This window comes from Phalacrocorax aristotelis, chromosome 7 (assembly GCF_949628215.1).
Source record: "Phalacrocorax aristotelis chromosome 7, bGulAri2.1, whole genome shotgun sequence".
Lineage (NCBI taxonomy): Eukaryota > Metazoa > Chordata > Aves > Suliformes > Phalacrocoracidae > Phalacrocorax > Phalacrocorax aristotelis.
Window position 1 is genome coordinate 4,469,558 of NC_134282.1, and position 18,224 is coordinate 4,487,781.

The 18,224-nt window shown below is 48.2% G+C and overlaps 1 protein-coding gene across 8 annotated transcripts in view; it reads left to right on the plus strand.

Moving 5' to 3' along the window:
* TNIK (TRAF2 and NCK interacting kinase) overlaps positions 1 to 18,224 on the plus strand; it is a 165,689-nt gene that overhangs the window by 12,911 nt on the left and 134,554 nt on the right. For 7 of the 8 annotated variants that reach the window (XM_075098479.1, XM_075098482.1, XM_075098483.1 and 4 more), the window contains exon 2: positions 15,782 to 15,847. In XM_075098479.1, coding sequence (XP_074954580.1) covers positions 15,782 to 15,847 — 66 coding nt within the window. Of the gene's footprint in view, positions 1 to 2,884; positions 2,951 to 15,781; positions 15,848 to 18,224 lie in introns of those variants that run through there. The other variant, XM_075098480.1, reaches the window with a different exon arrangement.

Below are 18,224 nucleotides of genomic sequence, written 5' to 3' on the forward strand. Positions count from 1 at the left end.
TTATTCAGGTTTGTTCCCTCGTTCTCATGCTCCTCGCAGGTTCACAGCCTCTCCCTTGGAGGGATCTTGAGGCCTCCCTTGGGGCAGCTCTGAAGAAGCGATGTGGCTGGCGGCGGGGCTGTGGGTGGGATGGATCCCTGGTGCTGTGAGGTGGTGGGAGCAGGGGGCATCCGTTGTGTGTGCACCTTGCCAGAGAGAGTCCTGCCTCAGCTGAAGGTTGCAGCATCTGCTTTGAAGTTAAGGGGGTGGGGGCGAAAAAAAATTACTTAAGAGACTTAATTACCGTGTTATTGTTATTCAGCATTTAAAACCCAAGTTTCATAACTGCCTTGTGATATCAGCATTTATGTTCTTTGTCAGTATTATACAAGCAGCTCACCTTGTGATCATGAAATACTGAAATATGCTTTCTAATGCTCACCCTGTTTCTCAGTAAGTCCATAAAACCTCTTCTGCTTTCCATTAATTATGGAACAATAGGTCGTTTTTCTCTTTTAGAAAGAGCTGAGCTTTTTTCTTTTAATTTTTCTTCAAGTTCTTGGGCCAGATGCTCCTCTGAGACCTTTTTGTTCCATGTAGCTAGACCAGAGTGAACATACCTTCTGTCCTTCACTGCACTGTCTTTTGCGCCCTGGGGGGGAAGGAGGAGGTTTGTGGACATGTCTAGGAGCAAAGGTCTTGCTGTACTGGAGCAGTCCCAGCTGGTGCAGCGGCTGTTGCTGGCGCTGGTGTGGTTGATGTGATCTACCTGCAAGGTTAGCCGAGGCAACTGGGAAAGATGTGCTGGGTCTGGATTTACCCCATCTCCACATCCAGCTTTTGTAGGACAGCAAGAGTAGACTTTTAGCTTTTCTTCAGTTCTGCTGCTCAGTGGGGCTGAGAGCCGGGGGGGAAACAGATGGTTATTCTGTTTTGTGGTGGTGTTGCCTATGGGATAACTCTGCAGGTGACTAGCTAGAGGTGGTGGTGTCTCTGGATACTGTGCTGGAAGACTCTGGCATGATTTCCTTGACTTATAGGGACACAGGATTTAATCTCTTTGATTCTGCTCAAGAAGAAAGAAATTATTTTTATTTTTTCTTTCCTGTAGATGGAAAGAATTAAAATGTGTCTCTACGCACAGATGGGGAGCGCAGTGCAGTTCAGTTTGCCTGAATACACTGAAGAGGATGTGCCTCCAGGCTATGTGGCCAGTGGTGCTTCTCCACTCTTTCGTACTTTGCTTTACAAACACATCCGGAGATGTGTTACGCTTTTCAGATGCTAATGAGGACTTTATAGATAAGATCCCCTGTGAGGAAAGGAATGCTAGGATAGTCTCATAGCAGGGGAAATCAAGGTGAGGAGGGGTCAAGCATCTTCTCTAGGTTGACTTACAGGTGATGCAGCCCTGGCAGAGTTGGGAGTAGAAGTCAAACCTTCTGGCCTCACATCCTGTGCTGTAGCCATTAAGCTACGCTCTCCTAAGATTAGATAATGTGGTTTTTGTGTCTGCAAGACTTGATGAGCAAATTCCTTTGAATAAATGCTATTCTTGTATACTTGCCAACACAGAGTGAGATTTGGGACGTGAGGGAAGGGAAATAACTTACAGGTGACAATTTCCAGGAGGGAAATCAGATGGGGAGTTAATACCCAACAGGTTAGAGTTCTTGGATGAAGTCAGTGGTGAGGATCGCATCCAGCATCTCTGCTTTAGAGTAAGGGATGTGGGGAGCCCAAGGTGCGACGTGATGCCGGCAGGCTGCCATAAGCTTCGATATTACTGAATAATCTGGATCTCTGGCAACGGGGAGGCATGGTGCTGGAGTTTGTTTGGGCTCTGGGATAGATGCTAAAGTTAACATGCTTAACTTTGTGTCTGAATGTTGGAGTTCTTGATGGATCCAGTTGTAGAACTCTGAATTCTCTTACGATGTGAATTGTAGTAACATGGTGGTTGGTGTCTTCCCAACTGAAAACTCCAACCTGGCTTCAGAGCGCTTGCAGTCTGGGGAAAAACTGCTCGCTGGCCTGGTTCCCCAGCATAATGAAATACTCCTTTCCAATACATCAGGTCTTCAGAGGAGGAAAGGATTACAAGGGCATCTTGGTCTCAGAGTAATTTGTCTTCCTCGCTGTAGCCCGGGGCTGTAAGGCGGACCGGAGCTCAGCTGAGCATGCATCGCCATTGCTTGCAATGAAACGGCTGCAGCTGCCCTCCCTGCTGACCAGGAGGTGGTGATGGGCCAGCCGGCTCTGCTAGGTGGGGTGAGGTGATGCTGGGTGCCGCAGACAGCGCTCTGAGGATTTGGGGTGGCTGGGCAGGGTTTGTTGTGCTGTTTGTTTTACTTTGGGGCAGCGCGTTGTTGCTGAAACTCTTGCATGGGTTTGATTTCTGATTATAAGCACCCTTATCTGCTGCTGTAGCCATTAGCTCTTTGTCTTGCCCACATGGGAAGCTGTAAGTTACTTCATCCGATAAGACTTTTCTTATCAGCTCTTGGCGTTTATTGTGTAGAATTCAAATTATTCTAGGAACTATAAAAAAGGGATGGAGCCTGGGAATTAGAGCTGAGAAATTACGCTTCTCTTCTCTGTGCAGACCAGGGAGATGTAAATGGAAAGTATGAGTCTCTATTCGTCAAGCTGGGGCTGAGTTCTCAGTCGTGTATCGTGTCGAGAAAGAAGCACATCTCCTGATATTTCTTTTCCTTTCCTTCCTTACTTTGTGCAGCATCATCAAAATGCTTCTTTTGGCCTTTTAAACTCATCAGCCTGCTTGTGAAATACTCGGAAAAGCTTGGGCCGAGTTTGCATCACTGGCAGTGGGTTGCATCCTTTTGGCGTGGCTTTGATCTTGCTTTCTCCACACGGAGTAATTTACGCTCCTCTCACATGAGCAGCAGCTTCAATGGATATGCCGCCCTCTGAGAGTCTGGCCCTTGCAAGCTCTCTGTTTCTCCTAATGGTAAGCATTTAGATGGTATTAAAGCTGCTTATCTGAGTCTTTTTTGCTTTTTTAGAGTCATTAACACCTCTGCAAAGAAAGTGTAAAACTCTAGTAAGTCAGCTGGTGGCACTTTGCAATGGTTTGGATGGTTACCCGGAATTCGGGGAACAGAATTCCTTCGTGCTGGTGGGGGTGTGTAGGAAGGGGGCTGGTGGTGGTCGCAGGGCCCACGGGTGGGGAGCTGGTGCTCCCACACGCGATGGGGATCGCCCTCCAGAGGCCATGTTCTCCTTTGGCGGGGGGTCAGGGCTCCCTTCTGGGTGTGAGATCTGGCACCTCTGGTTTTTATTGGTGCCCCCTGTGATTCCCCTGGGGTCAGAAATGTCCACCTCGCCATGTTTGCTGTATCTAGTTTAATGGCACGTTTCAAGTGATGTTAGCAATTTTCTTTTAAAGGATCTGTGCTATTTTGATAGCTTTATGAGGAGACATTGATGCTGAAGGGTGATCCCGCCATGAAATTGTCAAAAAACAAACAAACAAACAACCCCAAGAAGCTGGCTTTGTCCTTCACCTTGAATATTGTCCAGTGCAGAAAAAGTGCCACAGTGGTCTGATCTTCCTCGTGGATACAGAGCGGTCTCATTCTTGCTGTCCTTGCTTGGTCTGCTGAGCCAGTTGAGCTCTGCACTGAATAATGGGAAATTATAATGACTAATGTTATGCTGGTAGAAAAACTAATAGAGGTGAGTAATAGCACAAGATACATGGAAGTCAACATTTTTCTCCTTGGAGGCTGTAGATGCAATCCACTTAATGTTCTGTGGAACACAAGATTAATTTTCTTTGGCATAATATATGGGAGGACTTTTCTTTTTGGTTTGCTGGCAGAGGCATTGCTGCGTTGCAAAAGCTGAGGGCGGGGGTGTAGGAGGGGGGAAGGATGCTGACCCGACTTCCAGAGGATGCAGGAACAGTGAAATCTGGCTAGAGAAGATTGGTCTTCTCCCTCACTGGCAGGACTTTTCCGCAAGAAGTGCGGCTGGGACTGGGTGCCTCGCAAGGGGATGGCCCCCGTTGTGTTCGCTCATCGGCTTTGCTGTGTGGTAGGGCATCTTTCCACTCTCTGGATGTCTAAAATACTCGTGAACAGATCTGATTTGCTTGGACTGTGTGTGGAGACTCTCCTGGTGGGCTCCCAGCACAGAGCTAGTGTCTGTGCCGTATGGAAACCAGCTCCAGCCTTGCACATGTCCTCCTTCACAGCATACCTTTGCCGTCAATTAAACTCGCAAAGCTTTGTAGAGGTTCCTTTAAAATAACAATGAATCAAACCCCCTGGTTCTTTTCTTTCACAGGATGGAAAGAATGCAGTGACTTGCCAAGCTTAAAGAGTAGATACAGCAGAAATAAATAAATCGAGCCCATTTATTTTAAGTTGATTAATCTGATATGTTCATAGTTTTCTAAAATAAAATCTAGCCCTGGAGGGTTTAGCAAATCAAATAACAATAACGGCAATTAATTTAGAAGCAGTTACAAATGCTTCCCATCCCCTTTTCACATCCCTACACCCACATGATTAATATCACCACTTATGACTGTGGGCCAAATCCTGCTTGGGGACACGCAGTTGTCTCTCTTTGGGTTGGAGGACGTGGACCTGAAGAGCTTCCTCCATGCCAGAGTACGGGGAATAACAGTGAGCAGGGGTGAGATGGGCAGCTGGTGGATGCTGGGCTCCTGGGGCACCTTGTGCCTGCAGGAGGGCTTGGTCTGCTGCCAGGTTGGATTTATCTGTTGAAAATCTGGGTATTATGGACTTCTCTACCTGCTTTGTTTTCCCATTTTGTACTGGTCTTCGGCAGGCTGGTACTTGCGGTCTTACAGGGCTTGCTTTGCTGCTCTGTGCATGTTGTGTTAATGTTTCCAGCTGGCTTGTGAGACCTAATAAATAAAACCAGAGCTCTAGCAAGAGCGTTTTGCTCGGCAGAGGCCAGATAATGTCACGGCTGGCTCCAGGGACCAGAGCTAGTAGAGAGCTCCCAAGGCAGGGAGGTGTCACGAGGCTGTAATTTGACAGGGAGCTCAACTAATCCCGTAAAGTAAAAGGTGGTGGTTGGATTTACAGGGCATCGTGGTGACTTGCAAAGCAAAACTGGCGCATCTTCCTAGGATGCCTGTGTGAGAAAGGCCCCTCCGCTTCGTGTTGGCCGATGTGCTATTGTAATGCATACATCAAATGAATGAAACTAAATAATCCTTGCCCCCGCCCCAATTTTAGTAACTTGGGGCATTGTGATTTGAAATAAAAAGTTATTTCCTGAATTTACAAGAGCGTTTCACAACATAAGAAGCCCCCGACAAATACAGAAGTCTTGGTGTGGGAAATATTCTGTGACCTGGCAAAAAGTTACTGCAAATCATTTCATCGACTGTGGATTGTCTCTGACTTTCAGGCTGTTTTTTTGGCATGCATCAGGCAGGAGCTTGTTCTTTTTTCCTGTGGGACCTTGTTTCTCCCCCCCCCAGTTTAAGTGAGCATCTGTCAAGACCAAATCTTAAGACTCCCTGCCGAGTCTGGCATTACTCAAGGCAGCCTGTGAAATGTAGGAAAAAGGTGAGAAGCTTTCCCTCCCCCTTTCTGCAGCTTGTTAACTCTTGAGTGAAAAAGGTCTTTCCAGGTATGAAACATGCAAATTAACATGTATTTGATATTCTTTTAAATAATTCTTCTGCTTTGTCAAGACAATTCTATGAAAACAATGTGTTCATAATGCACTGTTTTGGGAGCTTGTTGAGTATAGCTGTGTTTTTTACGGTCCATTGGCTGCATCTTGTGGAGTTCTGCGGCTAGTTGAATGCTCAATAATTCAATGTAGTTTGCTCCCCATAGTATTTTGTTGAAACTATTGCTACTGGAGAGTTATCTGCTCCTCTCCTGCTGACCAGGCCTTGTAGAACCAGCCATAAGGAGTTGATGAAAAGGGGCATGCAGTGGGGAAACTCTTTGAAAAGCACTAAACCAGCAGATAACTGTGAAAATTGGTCCAGTGTGAGAAACTTGACTGAATCCAGTAGGGAGGTGATGTTTCTCCAGACACGTATATAGAGACTCTGCCTTGTTTTCAACAAAATATGGAAAAGTAATGGCAATCACTTTAAACTGGGATGTAGTGATTTCTGATGGGCAAGGCTTTCTACCCATGTTGTCTCTCTTAAGACCAATGTGTAACTCCTGTTCCTGTTTTGTCCAAATGGCTTGAAGGGTCTGCAGCAGCTCCGCAAAACCAAGCCTTCCCAGGTGTGATGTCTTTGGCTGTGATGCTCATCTGCTGCTGCTGGGTGGACATGAATGGTCACAGCTCTGGCCCAGATGCCTTCTCAGCTCTCCCTTGGCTTTACATCTCTCCGAGGCTCCTTGGTGTGCATGTGTACATGCCTGGCCTCTATGTTGGTTGTTGCACAGATCCCTGCTGTGGAAGGCTGCGGTCTGTAGGCTGTTGGTGCCACAATGGCACAGCTGTTTCATTCCTGTTAACTTTTCCCTGGTCAGCTCAGCCCATGCCCTCAACCATAATATAAAAACAGACAGAGAGGTGCAAAACCATCCAGCTTTTAAAAAAGCAAAGTGGTTTAAGATTGCTTTGCTTTTTTTGTGTTCCTAAATGCACCTGCAAGTGAAACGTTCTCCCATTTTTAAGGCATTCCTCTGGCCACAACTGTCGCTACAAAGAAGGAGCAAGGCTGTCTTTTCTTGACAAAGGCAATCCCAGATGGCTGACCACGGCAGCCTCCTGTGAGGGCTGCAGAAGCTGGGACGTCCAGCCTGCAGTGACTTGGAAAGGTGCAAACTGGCTTCCGAGCAGTCACACACGCACACCCCCCAACCCCGCCTCAGACATCCACAGACCAAACCACAAACGTGACCTGCTGTTGGAGACTGAATTTTTGCCTGCACGTGAGAGAGGGCTGTCTGCTTTTGGCAGGAGCTTGGCATTAACCTTGCTTTTCAAAGTGTGCCTCTAGGAGTGGTATGTTAAAGAGGCTGCAGTTCCCGAAACAGCTGCTTTGGTAAGTAATTAAACCAACTCCTCTGAGACCCCATAAACCTTTGACAGCATTTACTGGTAGGTAGCAATTTCATCTTGATGCAAACATTTGCTGGCCGAGGTGAAACACTTTATTTCTCAGAGGGGTGAGATCTAAACATTCAGGAATAATATCTTATTGGTCTGAAACTGCAGATAAGTGACTTCCAGTGAGGAGAGTGTCCAGCTGCTGTGCTCTAATTGATGTCTGCATCTGAAGAAGTGTGGTACAATACTAGTAGTGACTTTAGATCTTTTGGGGACTATAGATATGATTTATAATTGGCACTGTAGCTTTTTAGAGACGCTGAGCTTAGCCAAGCCTTTCACATATCTCCCCGTTGAAGTTGTGTGCTTGAATTAGGCATATGTTCAAGTGGCTGGTTGTACTGAGGCTGCATTCATCTAACACGGCGTTGAAAACCTCAGGGTTCACTTAGCATTAGTGCTTTTGCTGGTGCTTCTGGACTGATTGACTTCTAACTCTTCTAGATGAACAGTCTTCTGTGAACCAGAAGGAGGGCTTATCATAAAACTGCAGATAATTCATGGAGTCCATCCTGGGGATCTATGGGATGTGCTGTAGAGCTTTAAAAATGAGAGGGGATTGTCTGATTTGGAGGGAGTCCAACTTCAAGTGAAGGATAAGTAGAATTGTGTTGTCTTAAGGGTTATTGACTACCTCAGTCAGCATCTTCTTACCCTGGTGAGACTCATGGAGGCAAGATGTTAATCTTCATTAGCTTCAAGTCAAAACTCAGTGCCTCGTGCTTGAGTGACATCAGGATGAGATGGAGTCATCTTGTTGCTAGTGGTGCTTAGGTCAGGCTTTTGAAGGAATGGAGAGGAGGCTCGGACCCTTCTTGTTTTGATTACAGTGTGTAGCTTGTGATGGCTTTTCCTCAGGCTGAGCTGCTCCAGCATGCCCTATTGGGGGAAGGTTAGCTTTATGTATGTCAGTGTTGTCATTGTCCTCTCCTGGTATCACTTTTGCATCTTGGGCTGTGGGCCCACTGTCTGCAGTGGTACAAATGCATCGTCTTGGTTTGGAAAAATCCTTGTTTCCAGGTCTGTAAGAGTTCTTTACTGGCTTGGAGCTCCCATGTTTCATATCTGTAGAGGGCGTACAGAATGGCTACTTTTTCTGTTGACATGGTAGGAAGGAGAAACTAGGTCAGAAGAACTCTGGTGTGTGCAAGTGCTAGCCCGTGAGTAGGAAATCTGGAATAGGTCTATATATTGTAGCTTCAGTGCCTTGGCCTCAGCAGCACCAAGTGGGACTGGACCGTGTATGTGCATGGGGGATTTTTTACTTTTCTTCCTTCAGTAGTGATGTTGGCTATACCTTTGCTGGCTGATGGCTACAAATCCGCACTTAGGCCTTAAATTGAACAGGTAATAGTTGTAGAAGTAATCCAGCTTTATTGAACGAAAAGCCCAATGTGGTGATTAGTTCTTATTTAATTTTGCTGTTGCCAGCTATTGGCAGGACTTAACATTTTGGAAAGGAAAGAGATGCATGTGTAGTGACTGGAGCTTTACTGCAGCAAGAAGCTAGGGAGAGGAGTGTTGGAGACCTGGGAGAGCTAATTTATGGTTTAGGAAGAAGAGGTGGGCAGAGCACAGAGTGGCTTTCTGTAGGGGCTGGAGGAACAGTTCCTCATGAGATACTGAAGAGGAATGGTTCAAATGGTTTGTAAACAGGCTTCTCTCAGCTGTCAAGTGAAGAAGTTCTTCTGTTAATAACTTAGCCTTGACAACAGTTCTTCTTATGCCATATAGGAGTGTTGTTTCTTGACTAACATCTTCATTTAAGATATGGAGCTGGGTGTTTGGGGGTGAGGGAGGACAAACTGCTTCTTCAAAATGAAAACAAAACCCTCGGCGGGTTCCTTATTACTCTTCCAAGTAGAGCAGCTTGTATTGCTTGAGTAGGCAGAAGGTGCAGTGGTAGATGGCATTGATGATAGCTTGTCTTGTGAGTCTCTAGATGGGTGGGCGAAGAAGGGGAAAAGTACCAAAGCTGGGAGGAGAAGACATGAGATAAAGCAATCCCCGTGAGGGCTGAATAGCACCCAGTAATCCGGCATGGTTCTGCTTCATTACTTTTCTTAGAACTGAAGCAAAATACCTCAAAAATACCTGTGCAGCCTGTTGAGCTTTTTTGCACTGCTTTAATTAACAGGCAGGCTTAGGGCTATGTCTGTGTGATGGAAAGGCAGTGTTTGAAGCTCAAAAAGGTAATGTCTCTAGCCTCTTTTTCTGGAAGTTCCTAGTAACTCAATATTTTGTTGGCTTTCTCTCTGCCGTTCCACTTTGCTTGCTGTTGTCTGCAGATATATCAGCAGCCCTCTCCTGGCTGGTGTGATCCATCTTCATACTACTCACAGGGCTGTTAAATAGAAGTGCCTTGGAGATGGAGACAACTAGTTGATTACTAAAAAGCAATTGTGTCTTCAAGTACTCTTCAAACCCCTCTATTTTTCTTCAAACTACGTGCCATTTTGGGTAGTTTCCCCAAGGTGATCCGGACCTCGTTTTGTCAAATCATACAAAGTGCTTCAAACCCTACTGTAGAAGTCAGTGTAAAAAGCGTGGCAAAATGGGTGAGTTGATGTGTCCTCAGAAGGAATATCAGTTGACTTTGTAGAGCTTGATGGTACTTGGCTCCTGACACTTGGGAGATACGCATGGCTGTCTACAGAGGTTCTGACTTTGCCAGCGTGAAGGATGGCTTCACAGAGCATGGTCCAGCTTGGGCATTTGGCCTTGGGAAGCAAAATCTGAGCAGGTATACAATATGTGAACTAAAGTCTTGATTGTTATACTTGTTCCTTGTAGTGATGTTTTGCATAATCAGAAATACATTACCCTGATGACAATTTTATGTATCGAACTGTATTGCTGAAAGGCTTCTCTGCCTCTCCTGCATTCCTCACAAAGCCTTTCTCACACTCTGAATTAATAATCTTCCTCTCCCGGCTGGAGCTTGGTGGGGTTAGAAGACTCAAATTTCTCCAGGTGGTTGTGTATATACACTACATCTCAAGACAACCACTTGGTTTTAGAGTGCTGGCCATTGCCATCATGCCAAGCTGCGGGGTGCTGGGTGGGATTACGGCTCTCCTGTGCTATCTGTGTGCTGTGGCATTGCCATTAATTTACGAGAGCCAACTGTTGGGGAAGAATGACCCTTTGGTGCTTCCCAGTGACAAAATCTCTCCTTGTGACTGCCAGGACTTATCTAAACAGAGGCACCTGCACACAGGCAGAGCTCCCAGGGTCTAGTGTTGAGGGTTGTGAGTAAATGGCTTTGTAAGCCACCTTTGGTTCTTGAGGGTTTCTGATCAGTTTAATGGGATCTCCTGTTGAGGCTGTTTTGTTATGGAGCTGTAAGGCAGAGGCTCGCAAAATCCTGATGTTTGGGAACGTTAGTTGCACAGGCTTTATTCTTGGTGGAGATTAAAAACCCCTCTCCTAGTGCCGTGGAGTTGCTTCAGCTAACTAGTGCCTGGGGATGCTCCTCCGTTACTGACCCATAACTGCACTGCCTCCAGTTACGCAGTGCGTATTCCTTCTCTAGGGTTACAACATTTGCTTAATGACTGGTTATCTCCGTGATTTTTGGCTGGAAGTTGTCATTAGCTGCTCAGAGTTGGGGGACTAAGTGCACAATGATTATAGAGGCTCTGATCTCTCATTTCCCCTCCCGTGCATTCAGAGCAATTGTGGTTTAATTGGTGTGCCCGTCAGTTCCCCCAAGCATCTCTCCGCTGTCTCCTCCTGTCACCCTTCCTGCTACATACTTTTTGTGCGGGCTAGAAGGGAGAAAAATGAGGCTCCTTCAAGGAAAACAAGTAAGTTTGGTGTATAGACTGTCTATAAATGCTGCTTGTGTTTGTAGACATCTGTGTGGCCGTATTTAAGGGCAGCTAACTGGTGATCCGCTAAGTCAGCGGCCACCATAACCAACACCGATACACACCTGCAGCCCTCAACCCTCAGCTGGCTTAGCCCTAGATATGGATATTACTCTCTAAATAGTCTCCTCAAGCAAAGCGTTGGCTCTTTTGTGCCTTGGACTCGTTGAGGCGTCATGGTGTGGGCGAGGATGTCTTTCAGCTTTAGTTCTGCGGGGTCTGGGTTAGGCGGAGCGGAGCGGTTTTAAGGAGGAGTGTGTTCCTGCTGCGAGCCCCGCTGCTGTGTGCTCCATGCTGATAAGTCCTTCAGAAGGGATGCTTGTTTTGTTGCTGAAATTTGGATACATCCCGCTTTATCATCCATGCACAGAAGTCCCTTTTCTGATAATGCAGCAGTTTTAAATATACTGTTTATTGAAATAAAGTGGACTTTTTTCCAAGATATCGCTGGAAAAGATGATGCTCTTGCCTTGTTCTGTGTCTCAGACTGGTTTTAGCCACTGAGACTTTGGGACCACTGATTTTCCTGGGAGGTGGGTGAGGAGCATAACAATTGCCCACTTGATTTTTGAGCCCGTCCTGGCTGCAGCTGTGGAAGCATGGTCAGATCCCAGCACGGTAGAGCTCGGGTGCCAGCCCATCCCTGGCCAGAGGACCAGTGGATCTACGCAGCCCTTGCCACAGGTGCCGCTGTGCAAAACATTTCCCACCCTATGAGCAACTGAAAGATGCCCTTGTTGAGTGTTTTGTTAGTTTATGAAGAGCTCCATGCCCGAGTTTGCTCCTGTGTCTTCTGGCACAAATTCCAAGTAACTCGTCCTCCTCAACGAGGCTTTGTGTGCCGTGGCGGGCGAGCGGCCGTGCTGGGGCCAGCAGTACCTTCATATGGACAAAGCTAGCTCCACGCACACAGTGCAGCTGGGCTCTTCTGGGAGTGGGGTGCTGAGCCTGCACCACCCTAGAAAGCTTACATTTTTTAAACTAAAATTAAGCTCTTTGTTTCTTACGGCCGATCTGCGCATCACTGCAGGTCTGAAATGGGAATAGCTGGTAGTCGGTGATGCGCAAATATCCACCGGTGTCCCTGCGGCTCTGCAACCCCTACCTGGGCTTGTGCGGCTGCCCCTGCCCTGCCCACCCCTCCTGGGGCTGGCGTGTGGGGTGGTGGGCGCTGCTGGCCCCTACGGACCATGCACAAGGTTAACGTGGGCTGAAAGCAGCCCTGCCTCACTGCAATGTGTGGGTGTTGGGGTCTCCTGAGCTGGTGCTGGGTTTTGGCTCTGCCCTTGACCCGGCCTGCCTTTCTGTGCCCTTGGTTCAGGCAGGCTGGCAGGGGAGGAAGGAGGGACACTACCTTGGTAAAAAGGCTCTTGGCAGAGCCCTGGTGCCACTACGACCATACAAATCTTCTGCCTGGAGCTAGTGTAGAGCTGGTAATTATTTGTGGGTTTGTACTAAATGCTCATTCTTTTCCCCCCATTTTAAACAGTGCATCTTCTTTTCCTAAACTAACAGGTCGCCTCAATGTTTTCCTTTAATTTATGGGCTTGTTGTTTAGTCCAGATGTTTTTATTAAAAAAAAAAAACAAAACAAAACGTACAGTTTGTGAAAGCAGTCTGGGGCGTGGGAAGAGGAGGCTGACGTAGCAGGAGGGTCCAAGTCTCACCGACTGCGTGTCCCTCTTCGATGGGGGAGAGGGCACCGGCAGAACGTGGTAGGCGCCAGGCTGGAAGCAGCTGCCTGTAATGAGCTTTGAGGCCACCCCCAGCCAAGAGCAACGCAGCACGCTGCTGTGAGCCCTGATCTGCAGTGCAGGCTATATTTGGTCTGAGATTACTCCCTGCTTGGCCTGGATTGGTCCCCGTCCAGGCACTGCGGGGTGGATTTTGTTTCCCCTAGCTAATGTAAAAGCCCCCATGCAGTGTGCCTCTGTATCTTCCTCCCTCCCTGCCTGCTCCAACCTGCCTGAGCTGCTGTCGCTGCTGTTGCTGCTCTCTGGTCCCCTCCTGAAGCATCTGAGCTGGGCTTTGCAGGGTGCAAGGTGCAGGATGTCCTGTCCCCCCCAGTACCAGGGACAGCCTATTCCCCAGCAGCCATTAAGATGCAAAGCTCATCTCCACCTAGGAGCCAGTCCAGGAGTGGAAAGACAGATTTCCCCCCCCCTTTCTGCCTGCCCCATCCTCTGCTGTGTGTTTTCTGGAAAGGCCATTAACACATTTTTCCCGGGCATGAAGAGTGGCTGTTGGGGAGAAGCGTTGTCCCTCCGACTGCCTGCTGCAGGGGCCGAGGAGGGCAGCGCGGCTGGGAGGAGAGATCAGCCCTTGCGCTGAGCTTGCTGCCGGCGCATTGCCGGCATTCCCGGGGTGTTGCCATGGCTGTGCTGAGATGGGGTGGCTTGTGCCAGCAGCCAGGGGAGAAGTGTCACTCAGCACTGGGCTGCGAGATGCCCGGTTACCTTGGCGATGCTTCTGGAAAAATGTGGAGAGGAGAATGGGGTGGAGGGGGGCCGTGCAGCAGAGATACCTCTCGGCGAGCCGGAGCTGTGGATGGTGGGAGCAGCAGGGAAAAGTCCTTCTGGTGCTTGAGCTGCCCTGGCCAAAGCGGGGTGGAGGCAGGCACGGGGCTGGCAGGTTTGCGACCAAGTGATGGATGGACTCGGATAAACCTGGTGGAGCCACACCACGCCTGACACTCGCACACGCTAGAGGAGTGAGAAGTGACCTGGAATGGCAGGAGGGGGTACGCTTGGGTTTGAGGATTTGTGGAAAGAGGTTGGAAAATACATTGTGAAGAGCAGTTCTCTTTATCAGAAATGGCCAGCTGCTTCTCTGGATGTTTCTCCAAACCTCCTGATCATCTGCCTTAGGCACAGCTTTCTTCTCCCTTAATCTCCTAGTGAATATTCAAAAATAGATATACTTGTAGCACTGGAAAAGCCTCTTTCAGGGTTGTTTCAGCACTGCAGAGAACAACCCTTAGGAAAGAATCTCAAAAAATAAACAGCAGCTGCTGCCATGTTTTCCCCCTGCTTTCTCACCCAGCTCATGGAAACCCAGTGCACTGCTGGTTCCCTTTCCCATCTGTTCGTGCACTTCCCTGCCTGGTACCAAGGCAGTAAAGCCACAGGATGTGTGCACCCGGCTGAGATGCTGGAAACCTGTTGTGCCGCAGCTTCACCTGCATTGCCTGAGCATTGAAGGTTTGGGATATATTTGCATCAGGGCAGGTGTGTCCTCAGTGGTCTCCAAACCTCCTTCCAGAGCCATTTCCCCACCCTGTGCTGCAGATGGTACCACCAAAGGTTGAGCTTGGGCTCCCTGGGGCTTCCCATGCGGCATCCCGAGGAAGCTGCACATATGATGGAGAAACAGGCAGAAGTGGGATGTGGCATTTCTAAATGTATGGGGTGATCAGAGGCGTTGCTGTGACCCTGGCGTGGAGGTGTGCTGAACTCTAGCGGGTATGTGCCAGCGCACGTTCGGGGCTGGGTGGAAAGGTGCCACAATCTCAGTAAGGCTTAGATTAATTGACTTGGGGTGTTGTTAAAACATTGAACCCTGCTTCTCAGCTGCTCACAAAGACCCAGTGTTTGACTTTTGGACCCAGAAGTCATCCTGAACTGATGTGGGCTTTGTAATGAATGAAACCTCTGTGTCCATAATGCAGTGGTGGGTGTCCCTCCCCTGTCTCCCAAGGATTGCTGCTGGCGGATCCTCCTTTGCCTGTTAGAGCCGTTAGTCGACCCGTCTGCATCCTCTCAGATGGCAGCTGGCAGCCCTTCGCTCCCTGGGGCGCCACGTTGTTCGGTAGCTCAAGGGACTCAAAACCCCGCAGGGAGAATGGGTGGTGCCATGGGTGCTGGGGTCACTCGTGCTGTGGGCGGGTGGGCTGGGTGGTCACAGGGATGCGCAGACCCCTCTGCATCTTCCTGCTTCCAGGGAGATTGCAAGATCTGAAACTGGAGTGACGAGTACGGGAGAAGGAGGAGGAGAAGAGAAGTATAAATAAAGCTTCTGGAAGGGGAAAACCCACCAAGAGGAGAAAATAGCAGCGCTAGTGTATTCTTTCCCCACCCTCCCTCGTACCTCTCGGCGTGTATCGTCTTTCTAACTGTGCCGGCGGGTGTGCTCCGGCTTCTGCACGCGTGTGCGCTTGCGTGCGAGTGCCCTTCCCCTAGCTGGGCACATACCGGGTGGGGGTTCTGGGGATGGGTTTGGTGCTTCGGTGCCGCCTTCCAAATCCTTGCGTCCTTACGTAGCGCTGCCCTTGATCTGCACGTCTCAGCTGACAAACCAGAACATCAGTGGTCAGGATGCACCAAACCAAATGTGACACTTAGGCCAAGTAACCTAATGCTACTGACCTCAGGCACAGACCTGGAAAAGCCTGTTTTGACCCCAAAAGTGACATCCCACCAATTCGCTTGTTTAATTCCAAAGCTGATGCTTTAGAAAGCCTAGGTTGTAATAGCAAATAACTGCTATTGCATTTAAAACATACACCGAGCGCTGGCATTTGAAGCAGATGACAGCAGCCGGATCAGTGCTTGCTCGCAGGCGCCAGCCTGGCATCTCCCAGCCCAGATGCTGGAGGTGGGCAGAGCCGTGCTGCCGGCAGTGCTGCGCCTGCCCGCGCCGGGAGGGCTCGGCAGGGCGGCTGCTGGGCAGTGCCGCGCTTCTGCTCGTCGTCACTGAAATGCTAATCCCTGGGCAGCCTGGAAAGCTTAAAACACTCAAAACATTTGTCAGTGAATTGTTGATCTATCTTTGCTGAATGTTTATTTTTGCAGAAATCTTTAAGTATTGCTTATTACATTTTTTTTTTTTTCTTCTTCTAGGATCCTGCAGGAATCTTTGAACTGGTGGAGCTTGTGGGCAATGGTACCTATGGGCAGGTCTATAAGGTAAGGGTTCCACCTGAAGTGATCCCGTCTGCCTTGTCCATGTGTGGAACATGGAGCATCCCAGCACATCGTCTTGGCTAGGTTTGACCTATTTCAGGCCTGACAAGAAGCCTTGCTGAACTCCGGCTTTTTGGTCTTGTGTGCAAGTACCGTGTCCCACTCAGAGCTCTTATAATAAGCAATCCATATTACTTCTGAAACTGTCACTAAAAAATAAATCACTTTTTTTTTCCCTCCCCCCATTTGCTTTTTATTGATTATATGATGAGGAGAGCACGAAAAGACTGTGCTTTAATAGATAAATCTCGATCTCTTCTAAGAGCTGAGTTTACAGCTGCAATAGGCTGCCAAATGAGTTTGCTACAGTCTAGTGCTCTGCTCGCACGCAGGCTGGCTGCTGCCCGTTCCATCAGCAGAAACCTGCTGCAGGAGAAGAAACACAACAGTCAACAGGCTTGCTTTAAATTTCTGTAAACATCTGGAAGCAGCTCTGCAGATGAGAACAGTGAGGGGACTGTGGAGAACAGAATTTTAAACACATGAAGTTCTGTACAGAAATGTATAAAACGTCCACCCTCTGCTAAATTATATCACCGGTCCCAAACACCTCCTAGCTTGGGGGATTTCTGTAATTTGTCATCATAGTGGGGTTGTTTTTGTGGATGATCTTGAATTATTTCCAAGTCTGGGTTTATCTGCACTTAATATATTGGTGGGGAGATGTTTCTTGGCACGTGACATGAGGAATTTGCCAAATATTTCGGGTCTGCTGGGCTCCAATAGCTCCCCTGGGCTCCATTCTCCAAAAACTGTATGCGTGGGCATAATACATGTGTACTCATGTGTTTGTGTGCAGGCACATAGATCCTGTTTACCTGTCACACCCATATTCTCTTCTGACTAGGAATATATTCATGTGCTCTTCCTTGGTCCCTTGGAAGGCACAGCTCTTGCCTGTCAGGTGTAAAAGACAGCGAGCTGCCCCTGCTGAGAAGAGAAGGGTGTTTAACAAGCTACCTGTCAGGAAGTATTTGTTCTGAATTCCCGTTTCCCATCGTCCCACTGCTGTAGGCTAATCCCATCGGTACAAGGACAGAGGGATTGAAGTGACCTGAAGGTGAACTGGAACTTCCGGAGTTTCAAATGTGTGAATTTTTGAACTGGAATAAGTTTGTTTTTTTTTTTTTTTAAAAAAAAAAGAAAAACAACAACAACAAAAAGAGCAAAAACCCTCCACCTAAACTGTTCTTATCCAGGTTATATTCCAGGGAGCCTTCCCCGCTGATACGGGTTGTTTTTCTACCATGTGCTCCCCGCCATGGGAGCTCCCTTCTGAACTGTTTTTCCTCTCAGCTGCTAAAATAGTGGTAGAGGGTGACCTAATTCTAACTGGTGCATATTTCTAACAATCAGTGGAAACTATGCGCCTTTAATGGCCTTTTGAAAGCGTCATGTTTTTGTGGAGAGCAAAAGAGGGAAATAAGCTAGCTGGTGCTGGCGCTGCTGGTTGCACGGCTCTGCTGATCGCGTTTCCTCTTGCTGTGTTTGATTCTTACGGTGCGTCTGTGTGTTACCTCAAAGTGGGGGAAAAACACCCAGAAACGTCCAAGTGTAGGGTTTCCGGGAGGCAAACGCTTCTGTGTTCCCTTTTTTCCCTGCTATATGAGAAAAACATCCTCCTCCTAACTGTTTTTAACTTGCTGGAGTAATCGGATTGTCCTTGGTGTGATTCACTTGGTAGCAGTGCCAGACGGGATGGTGATGGGGAGGGGAGGAGCGCTGCTGTCCAAACCAAATTAGTAAGTATGAGGTATGCATTCAGGCTAAGACTGACTTCAGAGCTCTATTAAACTGAAGTCTTGGAATAGCACCCACTCTATAAACAAAAGGAGACTTTGATAAAAAGCATACATAACTGTTTATGGTGTCCCACCCTAAAACCTAGCACGGAAATAAGATGTCTGTGATTCTTTTCCTCCAGATACCATCACTGTATTTATGTCTTGCAGCAAAACAAATGGATCAACTTTCATGACACGCAGACCTTCTGGCTCCCTTCTAAAACAGGCTTTAGAAGCGGTCCCTACCTAGGTGTGGTGCCCTCTGTAATTAGATGCTTGTTCTACCGCCATTTCAAACCCATCTCAAGTGGGGCCGGCGTTTTCCTGCCCCTCTGCACTGGTGCTACCCAAAGTACACCATCGCTGTCCTCACAGAGGCTGTGTGTGTCTCTAGTTATATCTTTAGATATGGAAGGAGTAGTTCATTGTGGTGCCCGCTCTGGTGCTGGCTTCCTAGCCTGGGCTTTGCGGGTCCAACCCCTGCGCTCTCTGCCAGGAGCGGTCACCGGGTGAGCATCGCCTCTCCTTCATATGGC